The sequence below is a fragment of the Marmota monax genome, unplaced genomic scaffold (genome assembly GCF_021218885.2).
Source record: "Marmota monax isolate L192 unplaced genomic scaffold, Marmota_monax_Labrador192_F-V1.1 WCK01_AAM20220418_F8-fsc00095, whole genome shotgun sequence".
Lineage (NCBI taxonomy): Eukaryota > Metazoa > Chordata > Mammalia > Rodentia > Sciuridae > Marmota > Marmota monax.
Window position 1 is genome coordinate 239,736 of NW_026695244.1, and position 15,731 is coordinate 255,466.

The 15,731-nt window shown below is 35.2% G+C and overlaps 1 protein-coding gene across 4 annotated transcripts in view; it reads right to left on the reverse strand.

Moving 5' to 3' along the window:
- Positions 1-1,771: 1,771 nt before the first annotated feature.
- Positions 1,772-15,731, reverse strand: part of Orc2 (origin recognition complex subunit 2) — a 41,967-nt gene continuing 28,007 nt past the window's right edge. For all 4 annotated transcript variants that reach the window (XM_046463040.2, XM_046463039.2, XM_046463037.1 and 1 more), the window contains 8 exons: positions 14,221-14,330; positions 12,179-12,311; positions 11,340-11,436; positions 8,512-8,658; positions 7,583-7,754; positions 6,191-6,252; positions 5,185-5,303; positions 1,772-3,493 (listed from right to left, as the gene is read on the reverse strand). In XM_046463040.2, coding sequence (XP_046318996.1) covers positions 3,407-3,493; positions 5,185-5,303; positions 6,191-6,252; positions 7,583-7,754; positions 8,512-8,658; positions 11,340-11,436; positions 12,179-12,311; positions 14,221-14,330 — 927 coding nt within the window. In that variant the 3' untranslated portion in view covers positions 1,772-3,406. The remainder of the gene's footprint in view (positions 3,494-5,184; positions 5,304-6,190; positions 6,253-7,582; positions 7,755-8,511; positions 8,659-11,339; positions 11,437-12,178; positions 12,312-14,220; positions 14,331-15,731) is intronic.

Sequence of the window (15,731 nt, forward strand, 5' to 3'; positions counted from 1 at the left end):
ACACATTTACAATGAAATTGATAGAAGCAGCCTGGAAGAAACCCATTTTTGCTGTGATTTTTCTTTGGATAGTATGTTGAAAAGTATTTACAATTTTTCTTCTGAGCAAGTTGCTTTGATAATGATAAAAGCAGATCTTTTATTAAAGTATTGTCCAACACATTGGATTTTACATTCCTTTTGTAGGTTACTTTTTCTAACCAATCTATCTCCCCAAGCACTTAGGATCCTAACTTAGAAATTGTTCAGTGGCTCTCCTCTAACTCTGATCCATTGAAGAAATAATGTTAGGCCTGAGTCTTGTGAAGTGCCCCAATTATAAATGGAGGAGGAGCCAAGAAAAGAGGGTGAGGAAAGAATGGGTAGTGTCAGAACCAAGGAGAAAGCTTCAAAGGGATGATCAACACTATCAAAATGGAGAGAATTAGTTAGTAGACCACCTTTGAGGGATTATCTAATGGTATTTGATCCAGTCAGTCATCATTTGCCTTCTATATGGTGGGCCTAAAACACATGGGGGTAGCACAGATCAGAAATTTGGATGGTAATTATAAGCTAGGGAAGGTTTCCTGGGAGTAGATTAGAATTCAGTCACTAGGAACAGCTTGAACAAATGTACATGGGAGAGAAATATCACCATATACTGGAAAGCCCAAGTAATTAGTTCATTATTAATTACTTAGAAAGCAAGAGGCACTGCCTCAGGAAGCTGAGACGGAAGGATTACAAATTCAAGGCCAGCCTCCGCGACTCTGAAGCTCTAAGTAACTTAGTGAGACCCTGTCTCAAAAAAATAAAAGGAACAGCCATGCACAGTGGCACAAACCTGGTTAATACCTGTGGCTCAGAGGCTGAGGCAGGAGGATGGAGGGTTCAAAGCCAGCCTCAGCAACTCAGCAAGACCCTGTCTCTAAATATTAAAAAGGCTGGGGATGTGGCTCAGTGACTAAGCGCTCCTGGGTTCAATCCTCAGTATAAGTAAATAAAATTAAAAGCACTAGGAATGTAGATAAGTGATAAAATGTCCCTGGGGCAGGGTAAGGGGTGAGCAGGAGGCAGGAAGGTATAGCCATGTAGCTACAGAAGAAGAAAGCCTGGAACCAGACAAAATGGTGCACACCTGTAATCCCAGCAACTCAGCAAGCTGACAGGGTGATTCCATGTTTGATGCCAGCCTCAGCAGCTTAGTGAGACCCTGTCTGTCTCAAAATAAAAAGGGCTGGGGATGTGGCTCAGTGGGTAAGCATTCCTGGGTTGCCCTGTGTCAAAAAAAAAGCAAGCTTGGGTTCAGTGACTCTTAAACCCTTTTTTCTTTTGAGCACACAAAAATGATGTGATTTCATCTGTGATGATGGCAATATCTCATTTAGTTGGAGGTTTTGGTAATTTTCTTGGATAGAGCTCTAGAAATGGTTAATGGGTCAAAGAATGTGTTTATGATTGGATATTCTTTAAAAATTTTTTTTTTTAGTTGTAGTTGGACACAGTATCTTTATTTTATTTATTTATTTTTATGTAGTACTGAGGATTAAACCCAGCACCTTGCACATGCTAGGCGAGCACTCTACCGCTGAGCCCCAATCACCATCAGTGGGGAAGAGGGAGAGTAGCCAGGACATAACTGCTGGACCTTAAGGAACCAATGATGCTGACACAAGTTAATGATGAACATATGATGTTTCTGCCAAGATCATCAGTGTTTTGTCAGATGAACTCAAAAAATTTTTTGACACTACTTTGAGATATTTTAGTAAGAAAACAGCACTATAAATTTAAAAAGGTGATTCTATCCAAATTGGATTTTTATTAATAGTAAATTCTATTGACACATACTGCTTGCAAATAGTATAAACACAAAAATTACAAAAATAAACCAGTAGATATTTAAAGGCAAATGCAAAAATTTGCACATTAGATTATTAAAGGTTTTATATAGTTTTTATACTGTTAACAGTTGTCAAAACTAGATATTAAGCAAAAAAGCAAGGTGCAAACCAGCAAGTACATTAGTTACCATTATGTTTTTGAAAGAGAAAGACATATTGTTACATGTGCATAGATTACCTCTGGAAGAATACTTAAGAAACTGCTATCAGTGGTTACCTAAAGGACCAGGGATTAGGAAATGGGAAAGAAATTCATTTTCATTGAATATCCTTTGGTACTATTAAATTATTTAATCTCATATTCAGGTATAAATTTGTTCACATATTTTGGTTAGTAGTTATATATGAGACTAAATCCTTAATAAGTGGACTTAACATGAAATTAATTATATGAAAAAACTTCCAAATATTTCTTGAAATATTTTCATGAAAAAGGTTTACAGGATAAGAAACAAGAAAAACTGATGCACTGAAGACTTTATTACAATGATATTTAAATGAATTTCATTTTCAGGTGTGACAAATTTCAGGGTGTTTGTGTAATCTATAAGCTAAGCTTGACCACTGTTGTCAGCTTATAGATAATAAGAAAAGCTTTTGTAAATATCCAGGAGGCTTGAAATTGTCACTTTAACAAAAAATTGAAGTATCTTACAATGAGATCAATGTCTGCTTGACAGAGAAACCAACATTTTCAGCCAACTACTAATACACTATTGTGAATATACAAGAATAATGAAATGTTTTATTTTGTGTTCTGAAAACAATAACTAAAATGTAAGTCAGGATTCAGTTTCTTTAGCCTGGCTTCTCACTTGTATCATAAAGGTCAAGGTCATGGCTAAGATAATGACTTTTCCAAATATGATCTATAGTTGATGTGTTTTCTAAGTTGGGTATATACCCTATACCGTCCTTATGCTTATCCCACTTTCCCAACTGAATAGTATTACCCCCCTACCAAGTATGTAGCCTAAATTCAAAAGGAGAAAGGCAGATCACCTACTTCTTCTCCCCCAGACCTTTTCTTAAATTATTTCACAAACAGCAAGAAATGATCTATTGTCTCCACTCATCTGTTCCGAAACAAAGAACACACTTCTGTGATGCCTGTCTTTGTACTTCTGTGCTCTGGAACAAGCACACTTACAATCAGCTCCAGGAGTGTTAAAAGGCCCTCAAAAAATTAGGAATAATATCTTTAGTAGAAAAGAATTCAAAAGCATCCAGTTCCAAATAGTCCCTGAGCACACTGATCATTCCAGCAAGAAGTCTCCAGAGAGGTAATGAGTGAAAGGCACATTTTCTGCAACTCAAGGACCACTTGCATAGTACTAGAGATGGTACACCAGCCAGGCTAATCAAAAGATCTAATTGATGACATATCCTCTCCTAACGTTGAATCTTATTATATGCTGGAAAAATAATCTAATGTTGGATGTAAACACAACACTTTTGACTAGAGTGGCAGCTGGGTACGACAACCCTTCCAATGGAAGATTCAAGAGCAAAAGATAGCTTCAAGCCTCCTCTTCTTCCTTTTCCAAGAAATCAATCAATGTTCCATTGTCAACAGGAATTAACAAATATTCTACTCCATCAGTTCCCTAAAAGACACAAGAACACCATTAATGAAATGGATTTGACTCTTTGATATAGTGTTTTAAGAAATACCAAAATATAAAAAGGCAAAAGGACAAACAGGCATATTTATGTATTTTAAAACATTGAGTTATAGTTAAACCATTTTACCAGGAAAGAAAAACTAAATAGAGTGGAGTAGGTGGGTAGATATTTTCTTCACTGAGCTTTAGATCCTTTATCCTCCTGCCTTCTCCATAACCTGATTCCTGATTTCTCTGTTCTTTTTTCCTCTTTCAATAAGATTCTTTCCACGGGCTTTTAAACACATTCAGGTATCTCTCTTTTAAAATAGATTTCATTAGGTTCCTTCATTCCTCTCCAACTATTGCCCTACTCTGTTATCTTTCCAGAGAGAGCACTGTCTATATATGTGTATATATATAATCTGTTTCTTCACTTATCACTCCACATAGTCCAACCTAGCTACTGCTCCTGTTATATGTCATTCTGCTAAGGAATTCCATATTCCTAAATCCCACAGATATTTTCAATCTTCATCTTTTTGGCCTCTCAGCAACATTTGACACAGCAGACTATTATTCTTTCTTCCTTAAAAATACGCTACTCTTGGATTCTCTGACACCTTGGTTTTTTTTTTTTTTTTTTTCTCTCTGGCTGTTTTCCTTATTACCTCTGGAGGTTTTATCCTTGGCCATTAAAATTAAGACTTCTTGGCTTAGTCACTGTCCCTCTATTCTCATTAAATGTCCTCATTCTAGTAGTCCCACCAATGCCTGGTTTCAATTATAACAGGAATAAATTGGAATCATAATCTTGTATGTCTAGCCTAGGTTTTTCCTCTGGTTTCTTGCTCTAGGTATCCAACTACCTAATTCACACTCCACTTTGGAATCACAAAGAAAAAAACAGAGTTAAAGTCTAAACTTACTAAGTTCATTAGCTCATGATCTGTATTCCACAAACATTACTTTTCCAGTTTCTCATCAAATGGTCCCACTATCTTTGGCTATGCAAACCAGAAACCAGGAATCACTCTTGACATTTTCCACATCCAATTTTTCATCAATTCTTGTCAATTCTGCTTGCCAAGTATATCTTGAATCTAACCACTTTAAGCTCCATCAGAAAAGCAGTTAGGATTTTGCTTATTACTTTAACTTCATACTTAATCTAATATTTGATGTATAGTTAGTGCTTACTAACTATATCAAATAGTTATATTAATATATCAAATATATAATATACTGAACTAATTAGAAAAGAATTATTTGATTCATATTATATTTCTAATGGCCTATTACTTTGGACTAGAACTTATACACAGTATTCTTTGTAGTGAAGCAGAGTACTTCTTTTTTTTTCTTAACGAGAGAGAATGAGAGAATTTTTTTAATGTTTATTTTTTAGTTCTTGGCGGACACAACATCCTTGTTTTGTATGTGGTGCTGAGGATCGAACCCGGGCCGCACGCATGCCAGGCGAGCGCGCCACCGCTTGAGCCACATCCCCAGCCCAAGCAGAATACTTCTACATGTCTCTTTTTACAGAACTAAGATGGCACATACACTAAAGGAATCCTTGTGGCCCACCATGGAAACTGTTTCATACTCAGGTCTGAGTCAAAGATATACTTACCCAAAGTAAATGATATGTACTTCTCCTGGTACATAATCCTAAAACAGCAGAATCTTACCTTCTTTGTTCTTATAAGTTTGTGGTCCCTGAATTCAGTTAACTGGGCTCGGAGTGTCAAATCACTATTAACAAGGAATGCTTCCCGACACTGCTGGTAAAAATCTTGAAAAGAAAGTCCTAAAGAAATCAAAAGGAGATGTGAACATAAGTCTGCATTTAAGATGTAACCCTTAAACAGATACCCATATCAAAGAATAGATACCAAAAGTGTTGCCAACATATTATGCCAAAGCCATCAATAAAGATTGATTTTTAAAAAAAGAAAAAAAACAAGCCAGGTGTGATGCTGCATGTCTCTGATTCCAGCTACTGGAGAGGTTGAGGCAGGAGGATCATAAATTTGAGGCCAGCCTGGTTAACATAGCAAGACCCTGTCTCAAAGTAAAATCAAAGAGCTGATAGGTATGTAGCTCACTGGTAGATGTCCCCTGAGTTCAATCCCCAGTACCTGGCAAAAACAAACAAAAAACAACCCATGGAAGAAGCAACCTTACCCGAGAGAAAACATTTTAGGTTTTCACCTGTGGCCTATACTTTTTAAAGAGAACTGAATGCTGAAAGTAGTCAATTATGACCAAACAGAACATAAGCCTGTGGACATTCTATTTTTGCCTCCCGCTCCTACCAATGGAGATTGGACCCAAGACCCCCTGCATGCTTTGAGGCAGGGTCTCAATAAATTAATTATCCAGCTGGCCTTGTATTTACCATCCTTTTGCCTCAGCCTTTTGAATAGCTGGGATTACAGGTCTTTGGTACTAGGCCCAGCTATTGCAGCAGTTTTAAACAGGGTGAATAAAGTGACTTTAAAAAGGGAACTAATAAGTCATGAGAGCTGAACAATTAAATCTACTGTGTGAAGGACATACCCATCACAGAGCAACCACTTATTCACTACTTTGGGAAACTGCAGTTCTTTCACTAGATTCCACAAAAAAAAAAAGGAATTTTAAGTTAGGGTTAAACAAAAGTTACACAACGTAGTAGTATCAAATATTGGATACCAATGTATGAAGGGTTATCCTGGTTATCCAGCTGATACTTTATTAGTAGCCTGAAAATCCCCCTAAAGAAAAAGAAAACAAACAGGAAGTCACATCTAGAATTATAGTAAGAAATAACATCTAGTAGTAAGATACACAAAGAGAACATCAAATATCTGGCCTGTCTGCATTATCTTCTTTCTATTCTTTTCTCTAAGGAGTATCATTCTTTTTGACTCATAGAAAAGAAGCTTTTTTTTAATATAAGAGCATTTTCTTTTCTGACTGCAGATTAGTTCTCCTTATAGAAAATTTGGAATATATACCAACAACTAAAGAGGAAAATATCCTCCTAATCCTAAGATAATAGCCACTAACATTAGGTGTAGAGATCATATTGCATATGCTGCTACATCAAATCTTTCTGGATTGAGGCACCGTGGAAATATATAAATCCATACATTTATATACTGTATGCACCATTTTATCCTTCACCTTTTCAATTACTGATTTTTCCCATGTCTTTAAAAACTCTTCTTAAAAAGTTTTGTTTTCTTTTTTGCAGTACTGGGGATTTAACCCAGGGCATAGTACACACCTTACCACTGAACCACATCTCCAGCCCTTTTTATTTTGAGACAGGGTCTCACTGACTTTTTGAAGTTGACCTTGAATTTGCAATCCTTCTGCCACAGCCTTCTAGGTAGCTGGTATTACAGGGTCTGGGCCACTGCTTCTGGCTTCTTTCTTTCTCTTAATCTATTCAGGTTTTACATATCTGTTCTCAGGAAGGTTTGTTATTTTTCAACAACTTGTCTTACGAGACAGATCTAGAATTTTATGCTTTTGAGAGGGATCATAATGCTCAATATATAATTAAACATAGCCATAAAGTTTAAGTAAAATCCAAGCCGAGTGTCACACTGCCCACCTATGTACCAATTACTCATGAGGCAGGAGGATTGCTTGAGACCAGCCTGGCAACAAGATAAAACTAAACCTTGAAAGGGGAAAAAAAAAAGTAAAATCTACCAAAATTCTGCTTTTTCTCATAATGACCATTTAGGTGCTCTCATTCAGAAATATAAAAATTTATTAAAGAAAAAATATTAGTACTCTTTTGTTTATTACTGGGCAATTTGATAGTCTAGAACTGAGTATTTTGCCTACTGTATAACCCAATACTATAACTGTTTTTATTACTATCTCTCGTAATCCTTTAAATAGGGACTTTAGTATAGCACCAATAAACTTCGTAGTATAAACATTCAAATATATAGAGGGTTTTTCTTTGTTTTTTGTAAAACTGGGATCAAACCAGCACTTTGTACATACTAGTGCTCTACCACTGACTACATCTCCAACCCTCACCTGTATAGTTTTTAAAAAAAGAATTAGAGTTGACATTCTTACCTTGCATTAGGGGTAAGGCTTCGTAACACATGTGTCAGGGAACTAAGTGGCAGAGATCCAGATTGTTTAACCAGAAGAGAATTCTCATAGGAGGTTTCTTCAGTATAAGGACTATATGTAGTAGTTTCATACCAGAGCCAATTATAAAGACTTTGCTTTGCATGATCCCACACTACAGGACATGTCCAAAGGAAAGAATTACAAATTATTTTCGTGTTACTAGATTCCATTCCAGGAAAAAAATGAGAAAATATTAAATAGAACAAAATGAATCCTGATTTTTTTGGGGGGTAGGGGGTTGGGGAAGTACTGAGGATTGACCCAAGGTCTTGCACATGCTAGGCAAGTGCTCTACCACTGAGCTACACCCCTATCCCTTTTCATACTTAAAATTGAGATATGATCTCTCCAAGTTGCCCAGGCTGATGTAAAATTTTTTTTCTCCCAGTACTAGGGATTGAACCCAGGGCCTCAGACATGCTAGGCAAGCACTCTTCCACTGAGCTACATACATTACCAGCCCTTTTTATTTTGAGACAAGAGTTTCACTAAATTGCCCAGGATATCCTTGAACTTGTGATTCCCCGGCCTCAGCCTCCAGAGTAGGTAGGATTACAGGCCTATACCAATGCAACCAACTCTGAAATTTTCCATTTTTATCACTTCTCCATCCAAACCAGTAACTCACAACCTAAATTTCTTGTCAGGCAATATCTCAATTTTTATTTGTACACTAAATACAAATTAAATATGCCTCTTAAGCAAGTGAATTTTTATTTTCTAGAACTATGCTCTAAATCAAATTGAGAATACCTAAATTTTTTGCAACTTGTGTCTTTAAATATCTTACACAGGAAACATACTGGAAAACAATAAGAAAACTTTGTAAGATGGATATCTCAAGAAAGAAAAAGTAACTTTTAACTTACTGAGAGGTGCGTTGAGGTGATCAATAGATGCTATAAGGTATATGTTATGCAAAGATGACAACTGTCCAATAATTTGCTGGCTCTTATCTCCTCTCAACATCTGGCTATCCAGATTGTGGATAAGAAGGAAGAGTTTCAAGGAAGAATCTGAAAGGAAGGAAATCCAATTATTATTCTGAGTGCATATTTGTGAAGTCCCTACCAAACACAGAGTCAAGGTATTAAAGAATATATTAAAATATTAGAGGACAAAATAAAGGTTGCTAGTTGGGTGTGGTAGCCCACACCTATAGTCCCAGCAACTCAGGAAGCTGAGGCAAGAGGATGTTGAGCCCTTGAGTTTGAGATCAGACTAGGCAATATAGCATGACCCCATCTTAACAATACCTTAAAAAACAAGAAAAACAAAACCCCAAAATCCAAACAACCCCACAAAACAAAACAAAACAAAAACCTACAATAACAACAACAACAACAAAGATTTCTTAGGGACATGCAATTTATTTGAAAAGATAGGTCATTTACTTAGAAAATAGGCAGGTTATTATGGTTAGCACTTGAGCCAGGCCCTAAAAAAATGCAGTTTTAACAGCAAGATTCATGTAGCAGACTGGAAATGAATCTCTGCATGTGACATTGCAAGGTGGATTAAGTGACAACAAAAAGAGTTCCCATTAAGCAGTAAGAGATTATACTGAAAATCCTGATTATCACAAAAGCCAAAGTAGACAAAAAACGGGGGAGAGCTTTAGGATACTGGTCAAGTATCTGGAAGTTCAGAGAAATATATAAATGACGAGCTGGCATATAACTCAGTGATAGAATGCTTGCTTAGTATTTGAGTGGCCCTTGGTTCAATATACAGTACCACACACAAAAAGTCAATGAAGAGCAGGATGCGATGGTCAACACCTATAATTCCAGCTTCCCAGAAGGGCAAGGCATGATTACAAATTCAAGGCCAAACTGGGCAACTTAGTGAGACCTTGTCTCAAAAAAACAAAACAACCCCCCCCCCCCCAAAGGATAGAGACGTTGCTCAGTGGTAGAGCCCCAATGGGTTTAATCTCCAGTACTACCAGGAATAAAATGTTGTGATGGAAGAACTAAAGGATGGAGCTGTCAACATCATGGACTATATCAGAGCAAAAGAATAAGCCAAGGTCAATGGGTTTAAGAAGGAAAAAAATTACATGTAGGCACGGTGGTGTACACTGCTATCCTAGTGACTTAGGAAGCTGAATCAGGAAGATTGTAAGTCTGAATACTGTCTGGGCAACTTAGTAAGACCCTATCTCAAAAAGGGAAATGTCTTCAAAAATCTCTGAAATGATATGAAAATAGAAAAACAATCATGTGGAAGGTCAGCAGAATTGGGTAAACTACTTTTTTTCCATTAAAACTCAATGGTGCTGGGCGCAGTGGTGCACGTCTGTAATCCCAGCATTTTGGGAGGCTGAGGCAGGAGGATTAAGAGTTCAAAGCCAACCTGCCTCAGCAACTGCAAGGCGCTAAGCAATTCCCTGAGACCCTGTCTCTAATAAAATACAAATTAGGGCTAGGGATGTGGCTCAGTTTTGAGTACCCAAGTTCAATCATCAGTACCAAAACAAAACAAACAAACAAACAAACACAAAACCAACTCAATGGTAGTAGTAATGTCTCCGGAGACCTAGTAAGAAACAGGAACACCTTGTGTATATGATGGAAAACAATCCTTTCAGAAACAGTAAACAAATTTTTCTTCTACCAGAGGTAGAAAGAATAAGAGGCAAAAGGGTTGAGAATATAAGTCAGTGGGAAAAATCCCAGTGGCTTAGCAGACTGAGACAGGAGGATTGCAAGTTCAAAACCAGTCTAAACAATGGGGAGGTGCTAAGCAACTGAGACCCTATTTCTAAATTATATATAAAATAGGGCTGTAGATGTGGCTCAGTGGTTGCATGCCCCTGAGTTCAATCTTCTGTACCAAAAAAAAGAGGAAAGAAAGAAAGAAATGCATGGTTTGTTCACTTTATTTTTGCGCCAGGCATAGTGGCCCATGCCAGTAATCCCAGCAACTTGGGAAACTAAGGCAAGAGGATCACAAGTTTGATTCGAGCCTCGAAAACTTAGCAAGACCCTATCTCAAAATAAAAAAATTTAAAAAAGGGCTGAGGATATAGCTTGGTGGTAGAGTGTCCCTGGGTTTGACCCCCAGAATCGCAAATTAAAAAAAAAAAAAAAATTGTTTTTTGCAGTGCTGGAGATTGAACCCAGGGGGCCTTGTGAATGTTAGGCAAGCACTTTATCACTGAGCTATATGCTTTAAGCCCCAGAAATAAAAATGTTTTACAAAATATTAAACAAAAAAATCTGTCAAAGATGTACCAATCAACTAGAGGCATAAAACCTGAACATTTATAAGTAAGAAGCTATACAAATTTAAGACAGTAGGAGAAATTCTTTCAGTTAGATGAAGTCTACAGAACAAATTCATTAAAAAGAAAAAAAAGGACATTATTTGAGAGAAATCTACATCAGCATTATCTTAATATGGATGATATGGAAAAAAATTTTTTCCCCAGGACTAGGGATTAAACCCAGGGGTGTTCCATCAATAAGCCACATACCCCCCCCCACCCCCCTTTTTCCTTAATGTTTTGAGATAGAGCTAAGTTGCACAGGCTGGACTTAAATTAGTGATCCTCTTGCCTTTTGAGTAGCTGAGATTAAGATATGTGCCATGGCAGCTAATAATCCTCATTTTTGTGTATACAAATACATAAATATGTAAAAGTGTATGTTTAACTCCATCCAAAAACTGCAGATCATCTACTTCATGTTACCTTCTTTAAATTTGTTTATTATCCAGTCTAGTTGGTCCAGTACACTTCGGAAAGTACCCATATGATCAAGGACTTCTTCTGTTATAGAATTCAAGATCTATATCATAAAAGTGCAAAAGGTACAATATCAATTATAATTTATTGTTATGTAGGATAAATACAACTAGTAAATCAATCCTTTTATATAAATTAAAAATTATTTTTCACTTAAAACTTGAAAAATTACTTCAAAAAATTCTACTAGGTATTTAAGTATTTCTAATTCATTTTTCCCATAAATTATGACTAAAAAGAAACAGGGAAGTACAGCAAAAGTATAAAAATAATAGAGTAGCAAAAACAAAAAACTGAACAGTGAAAAACATTAGAAAAGTATAAACTTATCAAGGGAAACATGATATAAGCACAAAGGACACTAAAGGAATGCTATGGTGGTTCATATTCAGCATCTAAAAGCTTTAAAGAAATTCTCAAAGCATGAAGAGACGAGTATTTTAAATAAAAATACTCTACGATATACACATAAAACTACAGACTATTATTTATATTATTATATTTAGAGTACCAAATTACATAAAGATATAATAAAATTTCAGACCCCATAATCCTATCCTGCAGAGAATTTCCATATATATTTGATATAGTAACAAGCTATTATTTCTTTAAGGTTTAATACATATCAGTTATAAAAGCAGGAAAAAAGTGGGGTTTTTAAAGCCACCCTCTGATTCTAAATACATAATCTTAAGTACCATGCAATCTAACTAGTTTAAAGGCTAAAACAACAACAACAACAAAACCCTTTAAATATTGTTTTCTTTAGTCTTTTTTAAACTTACTGATTTCACACTGATTCCAGGAAAGAAGCCATTGATGACAACATGAATGGAATCTTGCAGCATGGTGGTTCGAAACCTTTCTAGTAAATCTCTCTTAGAACCCAAACCATAAAGCACAATGTTGAAGCCAAGGCTGTTAGGAAAGATAGCATTCATGTAATGTTTAAAACCTCTTATTGCCAATTTCATTATTAACTGATTACTTTTAGCTTATAAAGAGTACAGGAAGATCTGAGATGTCTAAATTGATTCCCAACTTGTGCAAAGTAAGGGAACCATTCTATTAGCCATTTGAAACCTTATGGTTTCAACTTCTTTAGTAATTTTCTCTCTAATGCCATTACCTTTCAGAGACAAAAGAGACCATGGTCAGTAAAGATACTAAAAAGTTTAATAGCTTAAAGCAGAGTTGAAATTGATAGATTAAATTGGAAAGATAAGCAGAGAAGTAATAAATAAGTCTTGTTAAATCATAAAAGACATTAATTGACTTTATTGCAAGGACAATGAGCACTTAGAAGTAACCAAAAAAGTTCAGAAGGAAAGTAACATGATCTTTTTAGAAAGATCACACTGTTGTGTCAGGGGAATGGATAGGAAGGAGGAGCAAAACTCCCAAAGATGAAAGACCTGAATTAGAAGTCATGAAGAAAAATATACTATTAAGAGTTTTATATGGGGTGAAATCAATAGGATTTGGAGAGATTAATGTGAGGAAGAGGAAAAGGGAATATCAGTTTTCTTTAGATATGAATTTACCATGCTGGATGAGGGCAGGTAGGTGTGATGGATTTCAAATGAGCTCAATTTTATGTATGTTGAATTATTCACACAGCATCCAACCTACATTCAGATATTCACATCTGCTACAACTGAATGAGGTCTAAGTTAGAGGTAACAATTTTGACAGTTATTCACATACAAACAGTATTAGAAGTCAAAAGAGTGAAGGAGACCCTCCAAACACTAAAGCTAAATCCAGCTCCATGACTGTTTATGGAGGTCAGTCAGACAAAGAGTATTTATGTGATGCCCTATGGCAATGACACTACAGCCTAGAAATAAACAGAGAGAGGTAACACTAGAAGATGGAGATGAGCAAGTTCAAAGAAACAGAAAAAAAGGGATAAAGGAATTCAGTTAGTAATTCCACTGGAATAGCTGACCACAAGGTCTAGAATGGGAAGCAAAGTAAATCAAGCAATCTGAATTAACAGGCAAAAGGAAGAATTGGTAAGTAAGGGAACAGGATTTGAGTAAAGAGTTGCTGTACAAATTTGTACTCCTCATATCCACAGTTACTGAGAAAAGCTGAGGTCCTTGCAAGAAAGATAATCATTTTCTTCCCAGCATAACCTCTGTATATACTATTGCCAACATAAAACTAGGATCAATTAAGGATAATTATGATAATTTCTATGGTCTTACTGTTTGATGGACCTGTCCCATTTAGTTGGCCCAATTGACTATGCAACTATGAATGTGCAGGTATATTTACATTAGCATACATTTTAAGCACTATTTTATGTTAAGGTCCTTTTAAATACAAGTAAAGAAGAAAATATTTTTATTTTATTTTAATCACTCTTCTATGTATTTTAATAGAAATTTAAAGTTTAACTGAGGCATCTGAAAAATAGTAAAATTGAAAAAGTTATTCTAAGAAATAATTTTAAAATGCTAAAATGTTCAAGTAACAAACCTTATGAAATTCTTAAAGTATATGTAAATAGAATTATATTAAAAGACAATAAATATACATTCTTTCATTTTAGGAACTTTACTATGGAAAACTAGATTAAAATATTGATATTTATCTTCATATTACAAATTTTTTAAAAATGTAGAATTTTTACAGTCATTCAATAAAATGACATCCCTCTTTTTGAGTCATAAAATTGGGAAAATACCTACTTTTAATTAATTTATATATATATAAGTACATTAAGTTATTTATAAAAATAAAATTAAATATATTATTTTAACAAAAACAAAAATATATTCTTTATTTGGCAAGGGTTTGTTATGATAATAATACTTACTGTAACTGCAGCATCCATTTATGAAATAATTTCTCATATTGTTGATTTAATTGTTTAAGTTCAGCAGAAAAGGAAGGAGAAACCTTGCTCAATAAGTTACGCAGAGTTTGCTTAAAAAAAATTTAAAAATTTTTTAAAATGGAAGAAAATAATTCTTAAACCACATACTGATAATCAGTCCAACTAAAAATATTTCCTTAGAGGTTGAGGTTAGAAGAGGCCATCAATAGAAATATTACTTTATCAGGTTTAGAAATGAATACATCAACTGAATACACATAATACTGCAAATATGACTTAAATATTTTGTTTTCTTAAAAACCTTTAACATTTTTAAGTACAAATATGTAATAACAGTATAAAATATCTGCTAAGTTTTAAAGAGATGATCAAGTCTGCCTCCCAGCATGGACAAGTCCAGACAGACTTTAAAAAACCCTTGAATCAAAAAAACAAAAAACAAAAAAACAGTGCATTTAGCTCAGAGGTATAACACCTGTTTGACAGCATATGTAATGTCCTGGGTTAGACCCCCAATATCACAAAAGCAAAAACAAAAAGCAAAAAAGCACCAACTTATGGATTTGAAAAAATGTAAACACTTAAGGTAACTTTTCAACACTTAATTCTCAGAAAACATTAAAGGTTCCTTATAATTTACCATTATCACTAGTAAATCTGAATCACTGCAATTTTACAAAAAGCTATTTTCTAACAAATCCTTATCATTGACAAGTATGGCAAATAGTTATCTATCTATATATCTACTTGTATTTTTGTTTTGTTTTGTTTTATTTGTTACTGGGGATTGAAGCCAGGGGTACTTTACAGTACTGAGCTACATTCCCAGTCCTTTTTTTAAAATTTTGAGACACTTAACTAAGTTGCTTATGTGTTTTGCTAATTTGCTGAGGCTGGCCTCAAACTTTGTGATATTCCTGCCTCAGCCTACCAAGGAGGTACTGAGCTATATCCTTATTCCATTTTGTTTTAACTTTATTTTGAGACAGGGTCTCACTAAGTTTCTGAGGGTCTCACTATATTTTATTTTTGGAGACTGGCTTTTACATTTTTAATCCTTTTGACTCAGCCTTACAAGTCAATAGGATTAAAAGTGTGTATCACCATGCCTGGCTAAATATGGCAAAATGTTAAAAACAGTGATATAAAAAAATGAGGAAGACTGGGCATACTCCCAGAGACTTGGGAGACTGAGACAGGCGGGTCCCAACTTTGAGGCCAGCCTTGGAAAACTTAGTGAAGTCCTGTCTCAAAATAAAGTATTTTTCAAAGTGAGGAGAGGTCTGGGTGGGGATGTAGCTCAATGGTAGAGTGCCCTAGGGTTTAGTCCTTAGTACAACAAAATTAAAACTGCTGGAGATGCACTCCCTACACCCAAAGTTTGTAAATTCATGCTGGTGAATCAAACATAATTTTTGTTTGAAATGAAAACTCTAGCAAAAACCTGTATATGCATCTTTATCCTGGTAATATCATATTTTCATGACTTT